Source organism: Oryctolagus cuniculus, chromosome 1 (genome assembly GCF_964237555.1).
Source record: "Oryctolagus cuniculus chromosome 1, mOryCun1.1, whole genome shotgun sequence".
In the NCBI taxonomy this organism is placed as follows: Eukaryota; Metazoa; Chordata; class Mammalia; order Lagomorpha; family Leporidae; genus Oryctolagus; species Oryctolagus cuniculus.
The window spans coordinates 233,162,854-233,185,310 of NC_091432.1; the positions used below are offsets into that span (position 1 = coordinate 233,162,854).

The window sequence follows — 22,457 nt, forward strand, 5'->3', positions numbered from 1 at the left end:
CGCGGGGCCCCGCGCCGCCAGCCCGTGGGGAAGCGGGCAGGACGCGGCAGCAGCCTGGGCTGGGCTGGCCGGAGCCAGCAGCCTGCCTCCCCCTCCCGCTCCTCCTCCTCCTCAGCCCACGGCGGGGGGGTGCCGGGGGCCCGGGGATGAGCCCCCTCCTGCTCTGAGCTGAGACGCAAGGGGCCCCCTGTGGACTCCCGGCTCCATCTCCTCCCCCAGCTTGGCGGAGATGAGGCCGCCCCGGGACCAGGACCCCCGACCCGGTCTGTGGCGTGGGCGGCTCAGGGGCTGCCTGGAGAGGGCCCCCCAGGCCTCTCCCAGCTGGAGTCTCGGCTGTGGCCCCTGGGCAGACGTCCCCTGCACTGCCCGCAACACACGTGTGGCACTTGAACACACGGTGCACACACGTGATGGGACTCACATGCACACTCTGCATGGTGGACACACGTGCTGGCACACACCCACACACTGCACAGTGCACACACGTGATGACATGCGTGCACGCACATGATGGGACTCCCCGAGCAGTGCACACACATGATGGCACACGTACACTCCGCACAGTGCACACATATGATGACACACATGCACACATGTGATGGGGCCCACACAGGTTGCACTGTGCACACATATAACACACATGCACACTGCACTGCACACGTGTGGTGACGCGCACACACACTGTGTACTTGGCCACATGCCCACATACATGATCCTACTGCACACACCCCTCAATGTGCCAGCCCCGCCGAGGGGTCGCACCCCTGCACTCAGATGTGCTAACATCCTGGGCCCCCCCAGCTCACACCCCCCCCTGGACCGCACAGCAGTCAGGACACCCACAGCCTGGCACACGCGCTGGGCGCGTGGGGTCCTGCACGTGCCGCGTGCTCACGGGGATCGAGTCTTGGGGGCACTGCCGGGCGGGAGCTGGGCCCTCAGCCTCCACCGGAGCCCCGGCTGGAGCTGCCCGGCGGCAGCGGGGTCCCTGGGGGTGCTCAAGCAGCCTCAGCCCCGTGGCCCTGACCGGCCCCGTCTGTTGCAGGGGAATGACCAGGTCCGCTTCGAGCTCACCTGCTACTCGCTGGCGCCCCAGATCAAGGTGAGACGCAGCTGCCTCCCTGGGGAGGGGTCGGGGGGCGGCCCCGGGAGGAGCCACCGCGGGTTGTAGGAGGATCTACAGGACAGGGACGGTGCCCACGGTGCCCGTGGACAGCGCGGGCTCCGATCTACGGGGCTCCTACATCTCACACCAGCCCTGGGGCGGCCACGTCCTGCCTGCCCTTTCGTTCTTCCTGGAGGTGTGGTCCAGGGGCCTGCCCTTGGCCTTCCTGGCCGCAGGCTGGCACGGCGCTGGCACTGGCCACCGATTTCTGAGCCCCTCGCAGCCACCAAGCTGTGCCCTGAATCCTGCCTGGCTGCCCCGTCTCACACCGGGTCCTGGACAGGGAATCACCCACGGCCCTGTCCTGCCAGCCACCGCCCCGCCCCTGCGCCTGCCCGTGGGCCTGGGCCTGGTCCACCCAGCCGGCCAGCCACTCCTCCAGTGTCTACTGTGGGGGCGTCAGGCCGGGGCTCCTGGGCCAGAGTGGAGTGGAGCGAGGAAAGGCCAGCCCTGTGGGCCATTTCTGATTCCTCTGATAGCCACGTCTCAGTCCCTGCGTCTCTTACTCAACACCTGCGCCCAAGATGCACCCGTCCACCTAGGGAGCCGGAGTGAGGCCACGCCCCCCAGCCTCCTGCCCGCCCAGACTCTGGTGGGCGCCTGGCGGTGGGGGTCTCCACAGTGGCAGCCAGCGCAGACCTGGATTTGATCCTCTTTGCAGCCACTTTGGCTAAAGCTGCCGAGGGTCTGCTCCCTCGTGGAACCCCAGGGGGCTCTGGGGGTCTCCATTTTTCCCCTTTAAGCGGACGATCTGTTGGTGCCTGGGGGTGTGCGTGGCTGAGCTCTGAGGTCTGTCGGGACCCCGCCCACCAGGCCGCTGGGAGGCGCTGCAGAGCGGCCGCTTGGCGACTGGCCCCCGGGCCTGCCCTCCTCTGGTTCCCACCGCAGCGTTGGGGGCCAGGGTGTCCAGTTTCTGGGCCTTTGTCTGCACCCGCCAAGCCCCGAGGGCTGAGAGGGGCTGGGGGCAGGAGCCGGCAGAGGGGACGGGGACAGGGTGTGCCCAGTGCTGAGCCTGGCCTGGGGGCTGAACACCGCCCCCACCCCGGGGTGCCCTACCCCAGCCCGCCTGCCTACTGCTGGGGCCTGCCTGTCTCCCTGGGTGGGGGCGGGCGTGGGGGCTCCTCTCAGGGACCCATCCCCGCCCCTCTCTGGCCAGCTGGCCCCAAGTGGAGTGAGTGCGGTCCCTGCCAGGCTCTGTCCGACTCCCTGGGGTAGCTGGGGCGGGGGCGGGGTGGGTCACCTCTGGACCCCACCGCCCACCAGCAGTGGCCTTGAGGCCCGAAGGGGACACAGCCGCTCTGCCCGGGAGCGCCGCCCCCACGGGACAGGCTCCATTCTCCCCCGTGTAACGGGGACTCCAGGCCGCACGTCATGGACCCCATCCTCTCGGAGGGACAGGGGCCAGCTGTGCCGTGAAAGGTCCAGGGGGAGCCGGCAGCTCTGCCCGCCCCGGTCCTGACCTCTGCCCTGTGCCTAGGTCATTGCTCCCTGGAGGATGCCCGAGTTTTACAACCGGTTCCAGGGCCGCAGCGACCTGATGGACTACGCCAAGGTAGGCCACGCCTTCCCCCACCCTGCCCGCGTCCTGGGCTGGGCACTCCCGGGGGGGGGTCCCGCTCCTCCAGCCCCTGTTCCCTGGTGGGGGTGGGGTTCCCCGCACTCCCCCGTGCCCGCCCAGTTGCTTTCCGGGGAGCAGGTAGGCGCTCGGAGGGGCCTGCAGTGGACAAAGCCGTCGGTGGCGGCAGCCCCTGTTGAGGTACAAGTTGCAATAAAACACATTAGAAGTTTTGCATCAAGAGTCGGAGCCGCTCCCCGGGGCACCTTTCTTTTTAGCGACTCCATGGCAGCTCTTGACAAACAGCCTCAATCAATCAGACGGAGGAAGGCGGCCCGGTGCACACACCAGAAAATTGCTCAGGTTTCTAAATAGCAGGCGCCGCGGCTGGCTGTGCGCGCGCTCGCGGCCGGCCGAGAGGTGCCGCGTGGTGGGGGACGCGCCCTGCCCCTGCAGCCAGCATCCCATTAGGGCCGGGAGCGCTGGGAGGAAGGACTTTCTCCACCATCTGTTGTTTGATTATTAAGGGGGGAATTTACAAGGGCAAGACCATATGTTGCCAAACAAATTGTCAAGGAGCAGAGCTATTAAGGGAGCTGGGGCTGGCTAGCCCCCCACCCCCACCCGACGTCTCCTCGATGACACGGAATGGGGCGTGCATCTCGTTTTTAAGAAAAATGGTTCGTGAGCGCTGCCCCGTCCACCCTCACGCCTCCAGTCGGGCCGCCACGCCTTGGTCTCCACTCGGTTCCACGGCGCTGGCTTTCCCAGCAGCCACCACTGCCTTGTGGCCTGCCCCGCCCTGATCTGGGGGACAAGCGCTTAGCTGTCCCCAGGAATAACCTGTCCAGCAGGGAGCGCTGCCCCCTGGGCTGCCCTCCCTCTTTCTGGAGGTGGGGCAGGGGGAGGTCCAGAATGAGTTGTGGGCGATCCTACACGTTCTGGGGAGGGAGGGGTGGCAGGGCACCCAGGACATGTCCAGGATACCAGAGCAGCCTCAGGCTTTGTCCCACGTTCAGAGCCCCGCGGGGGCTGAGACGGGAGGCAGAACCCAACAAGGCTCGCAGAACCCTGCTCTCGACACCCAGAGGTGGCCGAAGCCAAAGGCCGCTCGGGCAGGTGCCATGTTACCCCCAAACCCATCGCCCAAGGCAGGCACACTCAGAACCTCTCCCTCCTGTTGCCCCTGGAAGTCATTTTTAAAAAACAAAACAAACCAAGCCGGAACCCCAAGGCGAGGCCAGGCGCGGGGACCAGAGCACCCTCCGTGCGTGCAGGGCGGGGGGTCCCGGGCACAGGGGCTTGGCCACCTCTTCAGGCTGAGGACTGTCCCTGCCGCTGTCCCATTTGCCCTGCCCCTCCCCTCCTCACCTCTCCATGCCACTAGGTGGGCAGAGAGAGGGCAGAGCTGACCCCACACTGCCCCCAAATCAGAGGCAGCTGCGGGGAACCTGGCGGGCTCTCGACCCCCACACCAAGCCCCTCCCCTGGAAATTCCGTGTCCGGATTTGCCCACGAGGTTCAAGTGGAAGCGTGGACAAATTATAGAGTGGACAGCGACTTACGAGTCAGGTCTCCTGGCAAAGCCTAAAGACCACAGTTCCATGCCGACATGGAACTGGAGCCCAGGCCGGCCCAGGTGCTCCACCCCCTGCCGAGTGCAGTGAGTGGCCCGCCCCCCGCTGGCAGCATCTCCCAGGCCAGCCTCCTCTCTCCGGCTCCAGCGCTCACTCCCAGAACCATTAGGACCCCGGGGTGGGGGGCCTCCTCCTAAGATTGCATGAAGAGACCACGGTGGCTTCCTGGAGGCTGAGTAGGGGGCCTCCGATGACGGCGTCCACCGGCCTGTAGCCCGAGGTCACGGTGGAAACCTGTGTTCCCCCTCAACGGAGCAGTGGTCCCTCTGGGACTCAGAGTGCCACTGGGCCCCAAGCCACTGGGGCTGGGGCTGCCTGGGGTGCTCCTGCCGCAGGGTATGTGAGTGACGCCAGGCCCAGGGAGGGGCGGCTCCCGGGGCTGCCAGCCACGTGATGCTGGACAGCGTGGCGGGGGCCCCTGCCGTCACCTGGCCCTGGGTCCTCGGTGGGAGCTCAGGCCGTCCTAGCGTCCAGCTGACGGGCTCGTGGTAGGAGTTAGTGAGCTGGTTCAGGGACACGCTCAGCACTGTGTGCACTCGTAGAATGTTCTAGAAGGAACCTCTGAGAGCGCTGTCCTCCAGATGCATGATCTTACAGTTTCTACATGCTTATGTCCGTCAGTGAGACCCTCACTCCCTCCCCGGGGCAGGCTAGCCAGGGGCAGGAGTGGGGCGGAGTCTGGGGCAGTCGCCACCTTGAGAGCCCCTCACGGCTGCCCTGTGTTGTCTCTCACCTGCAGCAACACGGAATCCCCATCCCGGTCACCCCCAAGAACCCGTGGAGCATGGATGAGAACCTCATGCACATCAGGTGGGTCAGCCCCACGAGTGCACCCCCGCCGCGGCCCCGCCCTGTGGGGGCGGAGAGGCCCCCAGCTCCGTCTGCCCTCACTGCCCCTCTGCCTGGTGGCGTGAGGGGCCTCAGCCAGGCCACGGGGAGCAGGCGCCCCACGGGTGGAGCCCCGGGGTGGACGGCTTCTGCCGTAGCCAGCAGGATGGGCAGGAAAGGGCTGGTGGCAGTCGCTTGGGCAAAGAGGAAAAAACCACTGAGACCGCGGGCCCAGCAGGACGTGGCGGGGGTGGGTGGCCTGGCTGTGGCCCCCATATACTGACCCCCGCCCCCTTCCTTCTCCCGACATAGCTACGAGGCTGGAATCCTGGAGAACCCCAAGGTAACTGCGCGTCCCCCTCCGTCTTTGCTGGTAGCTGCTCCCTGCCAACGCTGTCCTAGGCACTGGGAGCCTAATTTGAAATTTCACGGGGCGGGCTCAGAGCTGGGTGGGAGCCCTGCCTGTATCCCGCCCCTCCCCACCCAGCCCCCTCTTTTCCTAATTGCTGCTGGATGAAGGGGAAGGAGGTTTTTTGAGGGCAGCAGAGAGAGAGTGTGTGTGTGATTGTGAGACAATAAAGAAGTAATTAGGCAGATGAGACACTTGTGGGTGGGCCTGGCCTGCGATGGGGGGCGGGGGAGGGAGTCAGAGCCCCAGGACCCGAGCTGGGCCCTCAGCCCTGTTTGAAGTTTAGGGTTTCTCTCTCCGGGGGGTTTCTTTGTGTCTCCCCCTGCCCACCGTGAGTGGGGGAGCGAAATCTATCACCGAAGAGAAAAATCTCTTTGTCCCCGAGGGAGGGACTGTGTCCCCCTGGCCCAGCCCTACCCACCCCGGGGTGGCTGCTTCTGGGGATCCCAGAAGAGCAGCTGGATAGGAGGAGGTGCGGGGGTGCGGGCGAGGGTAGAGCAGGCCGGAGCCCTGCACGGGACCCCAGGTTGGTCCCCCGGGGTCTGGTGCCTCAGACTTTCACCGACGTGGGCGGCCCAGGCCGTGCCAGCCTGAGTTCCAGCCAGCGCTTCTGGGGGGCTTGGCCTTGGGTGTGGGCTGCGGGGGGCGGGGACCAGTGCCCAGCCCAGGGTGCCGGCTGCCCTGCACTGCCCTGCGGGGTCCAAGCGAGCGACCGTGGAACGTGGCACTCGGGACAGCGGCACCCTTGCCCCCCGGGGGCTGCCGCCTGCTGGCCACAGGTTTTTCCAGTTCACGCTCTGCTGACCCCGAGACACTTAGGCCAGCCCCTCCTAATTAGCCAGTCAGTCAGCACCGAGGGGGGCCGCGCGGCCAGGCAGGGGGCCCACTCCCCACGCCTCTCCAGGCAGCCAAGGCCCTCCCGTCACCAGACAGAAGGAACCCCGGGAAGGGGCAGGCCGGGGAGCCGAGCAGAGTGGAGGCGGGAGGACATCCTGAGACTGCTGTGGGCAGGTCCGGCCCCTCCAAGGCCTCCTGCCTGATGAGGGCCCGGGCTGGCCCACACCCTCTGTCCATCTTGCTTCCTGTTGCTGTGCAAGCTTGGGCACGTTACTCAGCCCCTCTGAGCCTTGTGTGCCAGGTGGCAAGGCCCCCTCCTCAGGCTGAGATCCTTAGAGGACCCCTCAAGGACCCCGCTCCTTCTCAGACAGGCTGGGCGGGGCTGGGTGCGAGTGGAGGGGGCACCCAGGGCCCAGCCGCCCTGGCAAGCCTGGCCACAGGGACCCTCGCGGGGGGCCCAAGCTGGGGGCTGCACGCCAGGACCCCCCGGCCGCCGTGGCCACAGCAACATCTCTGCCCTGCTCTCGTGTGCGTGGACCCATCCAGTGGAGCCGGTGCCCCTCCCCCTCTCCCAAAAAAGCCCCCCGGCCTGCGGAAGGGAGGGCTTCAAGGCAGATGGCTGGGCCATTTTCTGCCTCCATGAGGGCTGATTGAAGGGCAATGAGGCAGCTAATGCGAAGAAAGATAGACATTTACTTGCTTTAACTTCATACGGCCGCAGTGAAAGAGTTCATTCAGGCGCCGGCCCGCCAGAGATGCTGGGTGAATGAGCCCCGCGCGGCATCGATCATGCCTGCACATCATGGTTTAGCGCATGGGCCATTTGCTGCCAATTTCTCCTTCTCCGGCCCTGTTTCATGCTTTCTTTTGCCCTCCCCCCCCCCACTCTCTCTCTCTCTCTCTCTCTCTCTCTCTTTCTTCGCTCGCCCCTCCCTGCGGCAGCGCCGCCCCCCCCCCCCCCCCAATGACATTGGAAGTGAGCCCTCCTGCTGGGAGGGAAAAATAGATGGCATTGATACTCACCAACAAACTATTTGTCATTTGAACTGGGCTTTTAGGAGAGAGAGTAAAAAAGAAGGCAGGCGCCCAGGCCACCTCGGAATGCAAAGCAAATGTCATTTTATTTTTATTTAGTTATGTTATTTAATCGCTGCCGCAAGGTGCCCACCACCCAGCCGGGGAGGGGGGGCTGTCTTCCCAATGCACACCTCCTCCTGCTTGGCTCTGCAGGTGGAGGTGGGCCTGGGTGAGGTGAGGGCGGGGACCCCAGCGCTGGGGCCCTGGCTTGAGTGAGACCTGGGCTGGGGCAGTCCCGGGTGGGTCGGGAGAGGACGGTGGCAGCGTTGTCCCCAGCCTGCTGGAGGCCCACCCCTGCTCTTTTTGCCCTCTGTCTGTGCCCGGGGAAAGTGGCTTCCCAGAGCCCATGAGACCAGAGGAGCCTGCTGTTTCCCAGAAACCAGCCCAGATGCCCACCCCAAGCTTACGGTGCCACCTCTCTCCCACCCCAAGCCTCTCACTGGCCCCCAGCCTGGGCTCCATAGCAGCTGAGACAGGAAGGGGTCGGGAAGAGGACCGAGTCGGACCTCTGCCCAGTGCCTTGGTTTTCCTCCTGGTACACAGGGCCATCAGGCCTGGGATCAGTAAGACCTCTGCTGGCCCACGGCCGCAGGAAGCAGGTGGCCCAGCCGCACAGCTGTTGGAGGTGAGGCTCACCTGCGGGCCCTGTCTGAGCTCAGCAGAGCTCCAGGCACCTGCTGTCCCGGGCGCCAGCACAGCCCCACACTGCGTGCACCCTGCCTGGCGTTTTCACATCCAGAAACAAACTGCCTGTGCACTTACACTCTAAGCCCGTCAAGGGCAAGTCTCAAGTCCCCCATTTCACAGGTGGGAAAACTGAGGCTCGAGGAGGTAAGGCAGCCTGCCCAAAGCCCCACCGGCTGAGACCCTGACTCCTGGCTCGGGGGTATTTTCCTTCACACCCAAAGTCCCACACCTCCGAGGGCACTTTAAAAAGTGTGTAAAAAATGAAATTGAAAGATAACACCAGTGAAATCCTCGCGTGGTTTCTTCAGTAGCATTATTCTCCCGTGAGCTTTTTGAAAACCCTGCCCACGTGTCCCGGCGCTGGGCGACAGACGGGGAGTAAGACACACAGATCCCGGCCTACAGGGAACTTGCGCCTTGCAAGCCAGCCCACTCCTCAGCCTCGACTTCCTCATCTGTAGATGGGGCTCAAGGCGCTCGGGCCGCCGAGAACCCAGAAGCAGCTGTGGGGGAAAGTGAGGTGGGGACGTGCCCACCAAGGGACGATTTCAGGGCCTGCGGTTCCCAGGGTGTCGGCAGGTGGACGGAACAGCTGGCCTCGGGATGCCCGCAGCAGGGACCCGAGCAGTCAGGCCCCAGAGGCCCCCAGCCCCACGGTGGCAAGTGTCCAAGCCACAGCCTGGGGGAGCGGGGGAGGCGCACAGCAGCCCCCCGCCACCGCGCCGAGGCGAGAGGCCCATTTCCCAACACGCTCCAGAAAGAAAATGTGCATAAAGGTTGATGTGTTTTCAAATGGGTTTTTGCTTTCCTCTTCTCTTTTCTTCCTGTGAGTATTAACCTCGGACACCCGGGGGACGGCTCTGCTCGCCAGAGCACCTGCTGGGGTCACGCGCAGTCATTAGCTTTGCAGAATAAACCCCAATTCCCGGCGCGGGCGAGAGCGAGCGGGCCTCCCTCGCCCCTCCAAAGTCCCACTTCCTCCTGCCTGACTTGTTCCTCTCCCGCTATTCTACCCCCAGCTGTGGGGGCGTCGAAGAGAAAGATGAGATCAAGTTGAGGGGAAAAATTGTCTGATTTCTCCAGCCCTTTGTTTCCCAGGGCCCTGGCAAGCGGGGGCCGGCTCCGGGCTGGGGGCTGGTGGGGAGGCGCCCGCCGCCGTGGCTGGGTCCTGCGGGGCCGAGGGGTGCGGGGCGTCCTGGCCCGGGTCTGGACACCCCGCGCTGCTAACCTCCTGCCGTCTCTCCACAGAACCAAGCACCTCCAGGGCTCTACACCAAGACCGAGGACCCAGCTAAAGCCCCCAACAGCCCCGACGTCCTTGAGATCGAGTTCAAGAAAGGTACGTGCCCTCCTCGCAGCCCCCGGCGTCCTGCCTGGGAGCCTCGGGCCTCTGGAGCCCAGACCCGGGCAGGGGCTGCACGGGCCCCCAGGAACCCGCTTGCCCGGAGCACTCAGCGCCGAGCGAGGCGCACGCTCTCGGCTGCCCGACGTGCGGGCCCCGGGCACCAGGTCTGGACTGCAGGTGCTCCAGTCCTCTGAGCAGCCAGCAGGGAGTCATTCCACTTTCTCAAGCCTCCATCTCCTCCGTCGAATTGGGGTGAGGGTCGAGGACCTGCTGTGTTTCCGGTGCAGAGTGAGGTGTGCCTGGGAAGACCCAGCCCCAGTAACCCCCTCTGATCCACATCTGGGACCTTAGCTGCCTCGCCGCCCCCACCCTCCAGTCCAAAGCTGCCCCCCTCTCCTCTCCTTGGTGCTGGGGAGCACCCTGGTCTCCCCCCATCCTCACTGCTCTCAACATGAAGTATTTGCAGGCCTGGCCCGGGTGCCCAGCCGTCTCTCATCCCAGGGGAAGGTGGGAAGGCGCCTGCCTGGTCGGAGTTGAGGGCCCTGGGGACCCAGGAAGGCTACAGAGATCAGGGAGGCTTCCTGGAGGAGGAGGTGTTGGGCAGGAGCTGGAGGAGCCAAGAAGGGGGCACAAGGGCATCGCAGGCCTGGACATCCACAAAGCAGTTTCCTGCATGGGTGCAGGGAGACAGCGGGAGGGCCCTGCAGCGTGGCCTTCCCAGGATGCCCAGGGCAAGAGCAGGCCGGTGTGGGACGCAGAGGCTCGAACCCCTCTCCCCCTGGCCGGGGCGACCTCGACAGCACCTTCGCCCCTAGAGCTCCTAAAACAGGTGCCGGCTCTCCGAGCTTCACCAACGCGCCTCTTCCAGGCCTTTCCAGGAGCCCGGCCAAGCCAGCGGGCATCCCCACCGTGCCCCTCGATCGGCTGCCCCCCTCGGGTTTCCTGCCAGCCGGGGGCAGCTGGAGCCCAAGCCCAGCTCATGCCCACTCTGCCCTGCGCGCCCCAGAGAGACAGGGACCAAGCAAGCAGCCCCTCCCCGCCTCCCGGGCAGGCAGAGCCGGGCGGGTAGGGGAGGGGGCCACAGGCGGCGGAGGGTCCCGGGCACAAGGCTGCAGCAGCCTTCTCCGGGGACCGGGCAGAAGAGGCGTCCATTGTGATGATCCGGGGATTGTGTGGAAGGGAAAAGACGGGCGGCCCCTCCCCTGCCTAGCCCCCCATTCACTCTCTAGTTAATTTATTTGAAGTTTTAATCTAATTATTAACTATTTTAAAGGCTAAGAGGCTTTCTCCGGGCAGGCCCCGTCCGAGGCCCATAATAGGGGCCGGGCAGGGAGAGAGAAAGGGAGCGGGCAGGGGCGGGGGGGTGGCGAGAGGGGCTTAAGGTTCATTATTGGGCAGACTTACATTTAATAGCAATTTACAACCAAGTTATAAAACCCCTGGAAATGGGGGTTAAGAATGGCGCGGCTGACAGCACCTTCAGCACAGCCCTCCGAGCGGCGCCCGGCTAATAAAGACTGGAAGGCGGCTATTGAAGCCTGATTGGCACCCGGTGGCTCCCTACATGGTAATGAGCCGGGCAGATGGGTGGGGATTAGTCTCCAACTTTGAACAGCTTTTCTTTGTCACTGTTACGGCTCTCTTGTTAGCCCCTAATACATTTATTGCTCATTTCACACCGCTCCCTATTCAAAGTCAGCCCCGAACCCACCCACCAGCCCCCCCCACCGCGCTGCCACCCCCTCATTCCCCCCCCCCGCCGGCGCCTCTCCGGGCCCTGCTGCCACCCCAGACCCCGCTTCTCAGGATCCACGCCCGGCCCAGGGCTGCGTGTGGAGCCGGGGTTTGGGGTGCACCTGACAGACGTGGGGGGGGGCGGGGCTGAGTGTGCGCGCGCGCCCCGGCCAGGCGGCCCGGGCGACTGGTGGACAGAAGGTATTCCTGCCTAAGACAATGGTGGAGCGTGAAATTGAATTAGTTCAGGGCCTGGTTCCAATTTCACAGCCCCTAAATGCAAAGGGGGCCAGGAGAATGGGAGGGTGGGGGAGAGCGTTTTTATTGCATTTCCCCTTTCATTCTGCGGGCTCGCTCGCCCCTTCCCTCCCCCCAGCAGGCCTCAACCTGCTCCGGGCTTTTGAAGGAGTCCCAGCGACTCCATATCTGTCACATCCATTTAAGGCATTGCGGGGCGGTGGGAGAGGGCGGGGCGGGGCGGCGGGAGCCCAGCCCGAGGCCCAGCGCCCTCTCCTCCTGCCCTAGGGGTCCCCGTGAAGGTGACCAACGTCAAGGACGGCACCACGCACCAAACCTCCCTGGAGCTCTTCACCTACTTGAATGAAGTCGCGTGAGTGCCCGCGGCACTGCTGGGCCTCCCGGGTGGGCGCTCCTGCACCCCTGCCATCCAGGGTGCCCGCCCCCTAGACCCTGACCCCCTGGGCCGAGGCCTCAACTCTGCAGGAGGGGCCCTGGGGTCCTTGTCAGCCTTGGAAGAGAATAACTCCAGGAGCTCAGCCGCCTCCCCGGGCAGAGCCGGGCGACCCAGAGAGAAGGGAGGAGGAACGTGGCTGGGGCCAGGCAAGGCCCCAGGACAGAGCTAACCGAAGGGAGCAAACCAGGAAATCCTTTCTCTAGCTGGGCCTCAGTGTCCCCACCTGTACAATGGGTACACGGTGCAGGTGACCTGGCTTGGATGTCCTCTCAGAGTTGGAGCCCGAGGTGGAACCTAGCGCCCTGCTCTGTGGCTCTGGGAGGGGCGCAGCCTGCAGCCAGGAGCCCAGCTGGGTGGGTGGCGGCTGTGACCCCAAGCCTGGTGGCAACGCCTGAACCTCAGTGACCGTTTGTCCTTAGGGGCAAGCACGGCGTGGGCCGTATCGACATCGTGGAGAACCGCTTCATCGGGATGAAGTCCCGAGGTGAGTGGGCTCAGCCCCGCCCCGGTCGCCCGGGACCCCCACCCACTCACACACTGCGTGCTGCGTGCAGGGCCTCGGGCGAGGCCTCTTCCCCCACCAGACTGCTGTGTCCTCTCCATGACGGGAGAGACCACGACCTGGCCGCTGGCTTGTGAGGTTTCACATGGGGAGCTGTGGCAGGGCCGGGGCTCTGAGAGGGACTCGGGAGCGGGGAGCCAGGGCCAGGCTAGAGGACACTGGGTGGCTTCTGCTGGGTTTGGAGGCAGAGCAGGGACAGACGGATGAGTGGATGGATGGGCTGATGGATGGATACATGGAGGGATGGATAGACGGATGGGTGGATGGATGGACGGGATGGGTGGGTGGATGGATGGATGGGATGGGTGGGTGGATGGGTGAGTGGACAGGTGGATGGATGGATGATTGGATGGATGGATGGATGGACAGACGGACACATGGATAGATGGATAGACGGGTGGGTGGATGGATGGGATGGGTGGGTGGATGGGTGAGTGGATGGGTGGATGGATGGACAGACGGACACATGGAGGGATGGATAGACGGATGGGTGGATGGGTGGATGGGATGGATGGGATGGGTGGGTGGATGGGTGAGTGGACAGGTGGATGGATGGATAGATGGATGGATGGATGGATGATTGGATGGATGGATGGATGGATGGACAGACGGACACATGGATAGATGGATGGGTGGATGGATGGGTGGGTGAATGGGTGGATGGGTTGATGGACAGATGGATACATGGAGGGATGGATGGGTGGATGGACAGAGAGATAAAAGAGGAATGGGCAGATGGGAGAAGGGAGGCGGATGGATGGGGATGGGATAGGTGGGTGGGGAGTGGGTAGCAGAGTGGCCAGGAGGGCAGGGAGAGGATGGCGATGCACATCTGCAGGGCTGGGTCACACTGGGGGCAGGAGGCTGCGGTGGGCGACACAGGAGCCCCGGAGCCCCTTGCAGATCCAGGCCTGCGTCTGGCCCCAACCCCGCCGCCCACTTGGTACCTTCTTGGCCCCGAGCTTCAGGGCCTTCTTCCTGGCCTCCTCGAAGTCTTCCTTCTGGCCGATGTTGGCCTGAGGAGCAGAAGCAGAGAGCCCCGTCAGCCGCGGGGGCGGGGAGGGCACAGAGTGGGGCTCGCAGGGAAGTGGGCCCCTGGGGGGAGCCCTGGGCCAGGCCCTGCACACACAGCAGCTCCAAGGGACGGACGTGCCTTCTGTTTGCTGCTCAGCGCCCAGAGAGGAGGAGGCAGGGCAAAGCGGGGATCTGGTCGGGGGTGCACCCTGTGTGCCGGCGGGGCCTTGGGCACAGGCCCTTTCTCCAGGGACAGCTGGGACCTTCCTCTGCTGTGTCCTGTAGGCCACCTGGCCCTGTACCCACCTCTGCTGGGCCTGGGGCGGGGAAACGGGGGCCGGTCCCCAGGCAGGCACCTCCGTCTTCTCCGGGCAACCGGTCCCTCAGCCACACCACGCTCTGGGCCTCGGTTTCCCTGCCTGGCCTACAAGGGAACCTCAGGAGTCCAAGGGTCTTGCAGCGTGGGAAAAGCAAGGCTGGGTTCTTGGCGGGTGGTGGTGGGGTGCAGGGAGGGAGAGGGCAAGGTCCCTGCAGTGAGAGCCCCTGGGTCGGGCCCTTGAACTTCTGAACTCTGGTGCTCCGGGCGGGGTCTCTGCCCTGCTTGGGGCCGATTTGGAGCGACAGCCCAATACAGCTCAGCTGAGTGTAGCTCAGCCCTTGGTCCTAGAGGAGAGTTTCGCTTTAAGATTTGTGTATTTAAGTGGCAGAGGGAAGGGACAGACATACTTCTATCTGCTGGTTCAGTCCCCAGATGGCTATAACGGGAGCTCCGTCCCCATCTCCCACAGGGCACTGGGGCCGCCTTCTGCTGCCTCCCGGGCACGTTAGTAGGAGCTGGACAGGAAGTGGAGCAGCTGGGACTAGAATGGGCGCTCCGATCTGGGAGTGTGGGCGCCTGCTGCATCCTCTGTCCCACAACCCCGGCCCCTTCCCAGTGTTTTTATGAAGATTCTGAAATCCAAGGTCACCAGATGTCACCTGTTGGTCTGGGAGGTCTGCCCTGCTGGGCCTCGCGACCTTGGACTTGTCACCTGTGTCCCCAGGTGTGATGTGATGTGGCCTCTTTGGAATTATCTGGATATGGGGGGGGGGGGGCTTGCAGCCGCTCTGCCTCCTTCCTGGGGCTCTTTCCTCCTCCACTATTGTCCTGACTAACAACAGGACTGAAAGCCCGGGAAGGCCTCTCGGAGAACAATAATGCTAATTACCTTCCCTTTATCCCGGCCTACCTCTGTCTCTTACCTACACCAAGGTCTGACTCAATGCGCCTTTGTCCCCTGCCCTTGGGAGTCAGCACAATGAGCCCTCCCAGACTGGGAGGCAGGGCCTGGTCGGAGGGCCTGGAGAGGAGGCCAAGAGCAGGGTCTCCGGAGAGGGCTGACCCCAGGTGTGCACCCCCCACCCCTAGGAGGCAGCCTGCTGGTCCAGCGCTTGTCCAGCCTTCTCCCCGTCCAGGCAGACAGTGCTAGGTGATTGCGGCTGGCTGCTGGCAGGCATTCCCAGTCGATCAGGGCGGCTGGTGTGGCGAATGTCAAGTGCTCGCCTCTTCAAAGAGCAGGGTCAGCGTGGGAAAGAGCACCCCGCTGGGCGGGCAGGTAGTGATGAAGGCCTGGCCTGCGCTGTCTGGGTGGACATCCTGGAAGAGGTGGCGGCCTCACATGGAACAGAGAGGGTAGGGTGGGACCATTCTGTGGGGCGGGGCAGAACGGTAGGGGGCACCCCAGGCGACCTATTGGATCTGGAGGAGGCTGGCCCTGGGGGCACTGGGGAGGAGCTGGCGTCAGGGTCCAGGCTTTGCCCGCCCTGAGCCTCAACAGCCCCACCTGTGAAATGGGTGGTTGTGTGGATCGAATGCTAAGTCTGCATGGTGGACTTGCTGCCTGTGTCTCAGTCCCGAGCTGAGAAAGGCAGAGCCATGACAGCCCCACCTGCTCCGATCCCGTGGCCTCCCCGCCCCGCGGGATGAGGCTGCTGGAGCCCCTCTTCTCTGTGCCCAGTGCTGTGTGTGCCTCCAGGTGCTGTCCCTAAAGACCTGGAGTTTAGTTGGAGTTCCGCAGTCTTTGGGAAAGGACTTGCTGTGGGCCATCAGGTGGGCTCTTTTCCCTCTCTGGGCACCAGCTGTTCCAACTGCTCGTTCTGCCGCCTGGGCTGGGTGGTGAGGGGAGAAAGCAGCCCGGTGAATTGCCCTACTCCAAATATCTGGCTGTGAGAGGGAGGGCGGAGGTCGGGGGTGCTCTGGTCCGCCTCCGTCACTTGCACTGATTTTACAGAGCTCGTAATTGGACGGCAAGGAGGGCTTGTTGCTGTCTGGGGAGGGGGGGAGGGGACAGGGCGTTGGGCAGCGTCGGGCAGGGCCCTGGGTCCAGAGTGGCCTGGTCGGGGGCACCGGGGGCCGTGGGGTCAGGGTCCGGGGCTGCAGAAGCTGCAGATGGAGTGGCTTTTGCGGTATTGTGGCTGTTGCCGCATTGTCATTATCACATTATCTTTTTAACGCTGGAGGGGGGCTAATTAAGTGGAGTAAATGAACTCAGTGGGAGGAGAAGGGGGGCTGCTCGGCTCCCGCGCGCGTCCTTGTCCTTCCACTCACCTTCCCTCTCGGCCCCACACTGGCCAGCTCTCCTCCCTCCCTGCCCGCCTCACCTCTGCCTCCTCCGGCCTTGCTCCCTGCTCCTCTCTGTTTCTCCGCCCCCTCCCCATCTCTCCCTTCCTCCTCCACTTTCTTAGGAGTTAGGAACCGGGGCTGCCCGTCACCACCTGTCCTACCTGCCCACACACCTGGCCAGTCCTGCCAAACCTCTGTTCAGATGGAACCTTCCAGATGGAGACCCATGTAGCGGAGGGGCCCTCAGGCCCGCAGGCCTGGGGTGGCAGCTCCGAGGTCCTCTCTGACTTCCCGGGACAGGGCCTGCTGGGCTGAGGATGGCGAGAGGCCGGCCCTGACTCGCCTCCCCATCACCATGGCAACCGCCTCCAGCCTTGGCCCTGGTACCTAAGACGGGAGCCTTTGGGCTCCGGCCAACCTCCCTCCTGCAGGTTCTTTCTCTGGTTCCTGCCTTCCTGGAGGCCCAGAGCCACCGGTCCAGGCGGCCCCCCGGCCGAGTTGGCGGATCCCACCCGGTTCCCACTCGGTTCAGGTCGCCGGGGAACAAGATGAGAAGAATTTAAGCCATCACAGCTGTGGGCCCCGCCCCTTCCTCCGCGGTCCTCGCCCGCTCCCGCGGTAATTGCGGTGTGATTGAAGCGGCTCGTGGAGCCCTGGCTGACACGCTGTCTTTTTCCTGTAAACACGAGGAGATGAAAATAGACACTCGGAGCTGCTGTGCGTGTCACTCGGAGATGTCTTGTCTCCTCCACAGCGGCACAGAGACGCAGCTGTCACCTCCTCCTTCTCTTGGCTCAGTGGTTTGTGTGCCGACTGTCAAAAGCCCTGAATCCAGTCTTTCAGCATCAGGTTTCTGTCATCCGCTTCTTTTAAGTCCTCTACTCAAGAGGAGATACACAGAAACCCTCTACCCCTACCCTGTGGAGAGAGGGAGGATCCTTAAAACACACGCATACACGCACACACACGGACACATGTGTGGGCACACACCTGCCTGCATGTGTGCACCACGCCCATGTACAATATGGGTGTGTGTATTCCTGCACGTGTGTGAACACACATGCCCTGCACCCTATGCACATGGTGCAAAAACACACGTTTGCACGCCTGTGCGCATGCACAGACACATGGCAGCAGCGACATGAACACAGCTTTACGTTCCAACACAACCTTAACTCTCGTGAGAACAGGATCAGGGGCTGTAGATGTGGGCTGTGTTTCGTGGCTTTTCTTCTTACTGGGGAACCTTCTGCAGTGCCCAGAGGGTGGACAACCACGAGGCGGTTCCCTGCCCCGGGAACTGAGGCCTGGGCCTTGTTTGTGCGTGAACCTGGAGGCGGTGGGGGGACATTCTCCTCTCGGAGCCACACTGAGGACAACAGCCATACCTCGTTCCAGGTGACTGTGCCAAAGCCCTCGAGTGGCAAGCTGGGGCTGCGACAGAGGCCCGGGGATTGGCCGCGTCCCCCTTCTAGTTGGTGGGGTGACCTTGGGCAAGCCGATCCCTTCCACAGGTCTCAGTCTTGCCGTCTGTAAAATCGGCGTGTTGGTATTGAAGGACTGCTCGGTAGAGCCCAGGGTTTGCCTCGGCTCTCTCCTCGGTGCAGGGCTCCCGTCTGTCTGAGGGTCAGGCTTGCAGCTAAAAGGGCAGAGCACTGTGTCCAGGGCGCTTCCCACGGGCGCTAACGCGGCTGCGTCCCAGACTTGCAGATCCAAGCCTGGAGGGGTTCCCAGAGGAGGAGGCCCCTGGTGAATGACAGACTTCACCTACCCCGGGTCTCGGTGGGGCTACAGGGCCAAAAGCAATCTCCATTCTGGTTTGGGTTTTTAGAGCTTTTTTTTTTTTTTTTTGATAGGCAGAGTGGACAGTGAGAGAGAGAGACAGAGAGAAAGGTCTTCCTTTTGCCGTTGGTTCACCCTCCAATGGCTGCCGCGGCCGGCGCGCTGCGGCCAGCGCACCGCGCCGATCCGATGGCAGGAGCCAAGTGCTTCTCCTGGTCTCCCATGGGGTGCAGGGCCCAAGCACTTGGGCCATCCTCCACTGCACTCCCGGGCCACAGCAGAGAGCTGGCCTGGAAGAGGGGCAACCGGGACAGAATCCGGCACTGTGACCGGGACTAGAACCTGGTGTGCCGGTGCCGCAGGCGGAGGATTAGCCTAGTGAGCCGCGACGCCGGCCTAGAGCATTTTTTTTTTAATTGTGGTCAAAGATATTGTGATGTACACATCGTCACCGTGGCTAAGTGTGCCGTTCGGTGGCACTCAAAAGATGGTCATTGCAGGGAGGCCGTCGCCACCACCCGGCCACAAAGCATTTTCATCTTGCAAAACTGAAACTGCACCCCCTCAGAGTGCTTGTCCCCCCCCAGCCCCGGCACCCTCTCCTCTATCTCCGACTCTGAATCTAACTACTCAGGGGACCTACAGAAGTCCCTTTAAAATTTTTTTAAACTTTTTTGAGAGGCAGAGTTACCAAGATGGAGATCTTCCAGCCGCTGGTTCACTCCCCCAAATGGCTGCAATGGCCAGAGCAGGGCCAGGCTGAAGCCAGGAGCCAGGAGCTTCTTCCAGGTCTCCCATGTGGGTGCAGGGGCCCAAGCACTTGAGCCATCTTCCACTGCTTTCCCAGGTGCCTTAGCAGGAAATTGGATCAAAAGTGAGGCAGCCAGGAATCGACTGGTGCCCATGTGGGATGTGGTGTTGCAGGCAATGGCTTAACCCGATTCGCCACAGCGCTGGCCCCACCCAGTCCCTTTTGTGACCAGCTTCCCCCACACAGCAAGTCCTCAAGGTCCACCACATTGTGATGTCTTCATGTATCTTCGTGGTTTTTTTTTTAATTATTTTTATTTCATTTGAGAGGCAGAGACAGAGCCCGTATCCACTGATTCACTCCCCAGACGCCCACAGCAGCCAGGGCTAGGTCAGGGCCAGGGCCAGGAGCAGAACCGAGGTCTCCCCGTGAGTGGCAGGAACCCACTCGTTTGCGCCACCCTGCTGCCTCCAGGGCCCGGCGCAGCAGGGAGCTGGAATCGGGCGCAGAGATGGAAGTTGAATCCACAGGCTCCTGGTGTGGGTCTTAAGCGCTCGTGGCTCCACCCACCTCAAGGCCGGGTAACAGTCCACTATGGCGGGTGCCCACGTCCTGCACCAGGCCCCTCTGGATGGACACGTGGGTCGCTTCACCTTTTGGCTCTCGCGGATGGTGCCCTGGAGACACAGGTGTGCTTTCTGATCTGTTGGTTTCTTAGCTGCCAGCATGGAAAGACAGTCCTGGTCTGTTTTCAGGATCACAGGAAGAGAACCAAAAACCTGCCAGCTGACACTCAGCGTTCCCTCGTTCCAGCTGCAGGCTGGGGCACGCGGGGGCCGGGCCCGGGTGGGCGTGGGCACCCTCCCTCCTGGCCCTTCAGCACCCTCGCCTGCCGGTCCTCTGAGAGGGACCAGGCTTGGCCCAGGGCCGGCATCTCTCCAACACCAGCCGGTCTGAGCAGATTGTTTGCGGGGGGGCGGGGGGGTAGCAAAAGCCCCTCCTTCACCTTCTGGGTTTGGGCCTCCGTGGGCTGCAGACAGCACTGGTCAGCGACTCAGCGGGCTTGGGGCAGTTCCCAGCATCCCCTGGGACACATCCCCATCCCTGAGATGCTCCCAGCGTCAGCCCAGGTGATGACCCAACCCCAGCCCCACCCTGCGCGGTCTCTGCAGAGACACGGCTGCCGGTGGGGCAGGGAGGGACCACCGCCAAAGGCAGCACGCGTGCACACACGTGTACACCCATGTGCATGTGTGTGCACGGCCGCCCCCTCCCCCAGCTCCCCGGAGGGAGGGAGGAAGGGATATTTGGGGCCTGGGATCCACCGAAGTCGGTTTAATTACAGGTTTTCAGCCGCGGGCCGGTGGGCATGCACCGGGGAGGGGCGGGCCGCTCGGAAACCCTGTCATTTTCCGGCGTTGGAGGGCCTCTTCAAAGGGGGCATCTAGACATTTTCCCCGCAAGCCGCAGAGTGGACTGTCGTGGCCCCAGCGTGAACATAATGACAGATGCATTTTGCAGCAAGCTGGGAGTGAATGGGTCCGACCGGCTTGTCTCCTGTCAGACGAGTCATTATTATTTTTTTTTTTTTTTGTCATTTGCTGACAGTTTGGGTCTCATGCGTTTCTCTCTTTTTTCTCCCTTTCCCCCTGCCTGGAAAAATGGCTAGGTATCTACGAGACCCCAGCAGGGACCATCCTGTACCACGCTCATTTAGACATTGAGGCCTTCACCATGGACCGCGAAGTGCGCAGAATCAAACAGGGCCTGGGCCTGAAATTCGCCGAGCTGGTGTACACCGGTGCGTGAGACCCTCCTGCCTCCCCCCCACCCCCGCCGCCGCATTCCATCCCTGGCCGGTCTCTGTGAGGTCCCCACCCACCCCCGCCAAGATGCAGGCTGAAGGTGTCGTCCCACTGCATATGGCCTGGGGTGGTCGTCCCGAAGCCCGCTCCAGCCCCGCACCTGCCAGGGCTGGCTGCTTGGTGGTGCTGTGCGCCATCCCTCGGGGTCCCCCCACAACCTCCTAGGGGCCCCGCAGCTCATTTCACAGATGAGAAGACTGAGGCTCAGAGGAGAAGAGCCCAGCAGGGTCTGACTCGGGATTGGGCTGTCTCCCAGTGCGTGAACCCAGCCCCGCCCCTGAGCCTGGCATGAGCCAGATGTTGGCCGTGAGACCACCAGGCGAGCACAGGGCCTGAGCCCAGCCGCGTGCCCAGTGCACCACGAGGAGCAGTTGGCAGGTGGCGTGAGGACCCTGGTGGGCGGCTGCTCATCTTCCAGGCGTGGAGACCGAGCCTGCGCACCACCACGTGTTGTCACAGAGATGGCGTCCAGACCTCCTGACCACATGCAGCTGTCACCTGTGGGCCCCCACACGGCAGGCCCCGAGCCCGGTCTAGCCTCTCGCCTCTTTGCCTTCAGCTTGCCGTGAGCTAAGAATCATTCTTAGACTTTTAAAAAGATTGCAGAAGGAAAACAAAATTGTGACATGCGAAAATTATAGGAAATGTCAGACGGCCCCTCCGACTGTGGGGGGAGGGGCAGCAGCTGCCCAAGGACACCCCGACACCTCTGGGGGTCTGGAGGCCGAGGCTCTTTCCTCCCATCAAACCCCCTCCCCTCTAACTCCTCTGAGGGCTTCCAGAGGCTGGGTGGTTCCTCGCTGCCGCCTTTGTTGCTGGCAGCTTTGGAGAGCCGAGCCCCCTTCCCACGTACAGACAGGTGTTTAAATACCATTGTCCCCCGCGGGCCGGGAGCGCGGCGGGATCTCGCGCTGAAAGCTGGATTTGGGTTACAGAGTGGGAGCATCGCTAAGGCAGAGCAGGCTGCCGCGCAGAGGGAGCACCTGGCCGGCGGCTCGGCACCAGGCGTCGGGGTAGAGGCCGCCGCCTCCCCTGCTCCCTCGCTGCCAGGCCCAGAGCCTGCACCTGGCCCGCGTCCTCCATCTCAGCTGCCCGTGCGGGTGGAGATGCTCATCCAGGATTTCGTGGCTGGTGAGAGGCAGCTTCGAGCCCAGGACGGGGGTGCCCTGGGGGCGCTGGGTGTCCTGGCTGCTGGAGCTGTGTCCTCCGGTCCCAAGTGAGAAACAGGGCTTGGGCAACTTCAGAGGGATTCCAACCTCAGGGAGAGGGAGGCAGTGAGGCGTGGGCAGAGCTGTGGCTCCGTTAACCTGGCCAGGCCCCTGGACAGCAGCTGCCTGTCCCTGACAGATGCGACTTGTCACCCAAGGGAGACCTGACCGTGCCCTGCCCTCAGCACTTTATGTAGCCCCCTGTGCCTCAGTTTTCTCATCTGAAGACTGGGGACAGCAACAACCTGCCCCTCGGTGGGGACTGAGTGAGCGGACGCTGGCCGAGCTCCTGGGAGGGGGCTTGGCGCAGAGAGCCGTCTCCCAGAGAGGGCTACCCACCTGCAGGGTCCCCAGGGCGGGTCAGGAGTGGGGGTCTCGCCTTGGCTGAGCCTCAGTCTCCCCCTCCTGTCAGTGGCAGGGCCCAGGCTCGGGTCCACCCAGTGCCATGTGGCTCTTCTGGTTCAGAGCTCTCCACTAGGCTGCAGTGCCTGGGGGCCCCAGGGCACAGCTGGGGAGACTGAGGCACGAGGAAGCCCCCCCCCGACCTGCACCCTGCTGCCCTGGCTTCCTCCTCTCTCCCCTTCCTGCATGCCCACATGTCCGGGTCTGGCTGAATGGGGGTCAGACACACCCCTCCTCCAGGAGCAGCCTGGTGGGACCCTGATTGCAGGACCCTATAGGGGCTCCATGGAGTGGCTCCTATGG

At 63.4% G+C, this 22,457-nt stretch overlaps 1 protein-coding gene across 1 annotated transcript in view; it reads left to right on the top strand.

Annotated features, from left to right (window-relative positions):
- Positions 1 to 22,457, top strand: part of ASS1 (argininosuccinate synthase 1) — a 41,755-nt gene that overhangs the window by 13,077 nt on the left and 6,221 nt on the right. The window contains exons 6-13 of the mRNA XM_051840798.2: positions 1,046 to 1,102; positions 2,643 to 2,717; positions 5,097 to 5,167; positions 5,498 to 5,528; positions 9,444 to 9,534; positions 11,800 to 11,884; positions 12,388 to 12,452; positions 20,349 to 20,480. Of these exons, the coding sequence (XP_051696758.1) occupies positions 1,046 to 1,102; positions 2,643 to 2,717; positions 5,097 to 5,167; positions 5,498 to 5,528; positions 9,444 to 9,534; positions 11,800 to 11,884; positions 12,388 to 12,452; positions 20,349 to 20,480 (607 nt within the window). The remainder of the gene's footprint in view (positions 1 to 1,045; positions 1,103 to 2,642; positions 2,718 to 5,096; positions 5,168 to 5,497; positions 5,529 to 9,443; positions 9,535 to 11,799; positions 11,885 to 12,387; positions 12,453 to 20,348; positions 20,481 to 22,457) is intronic.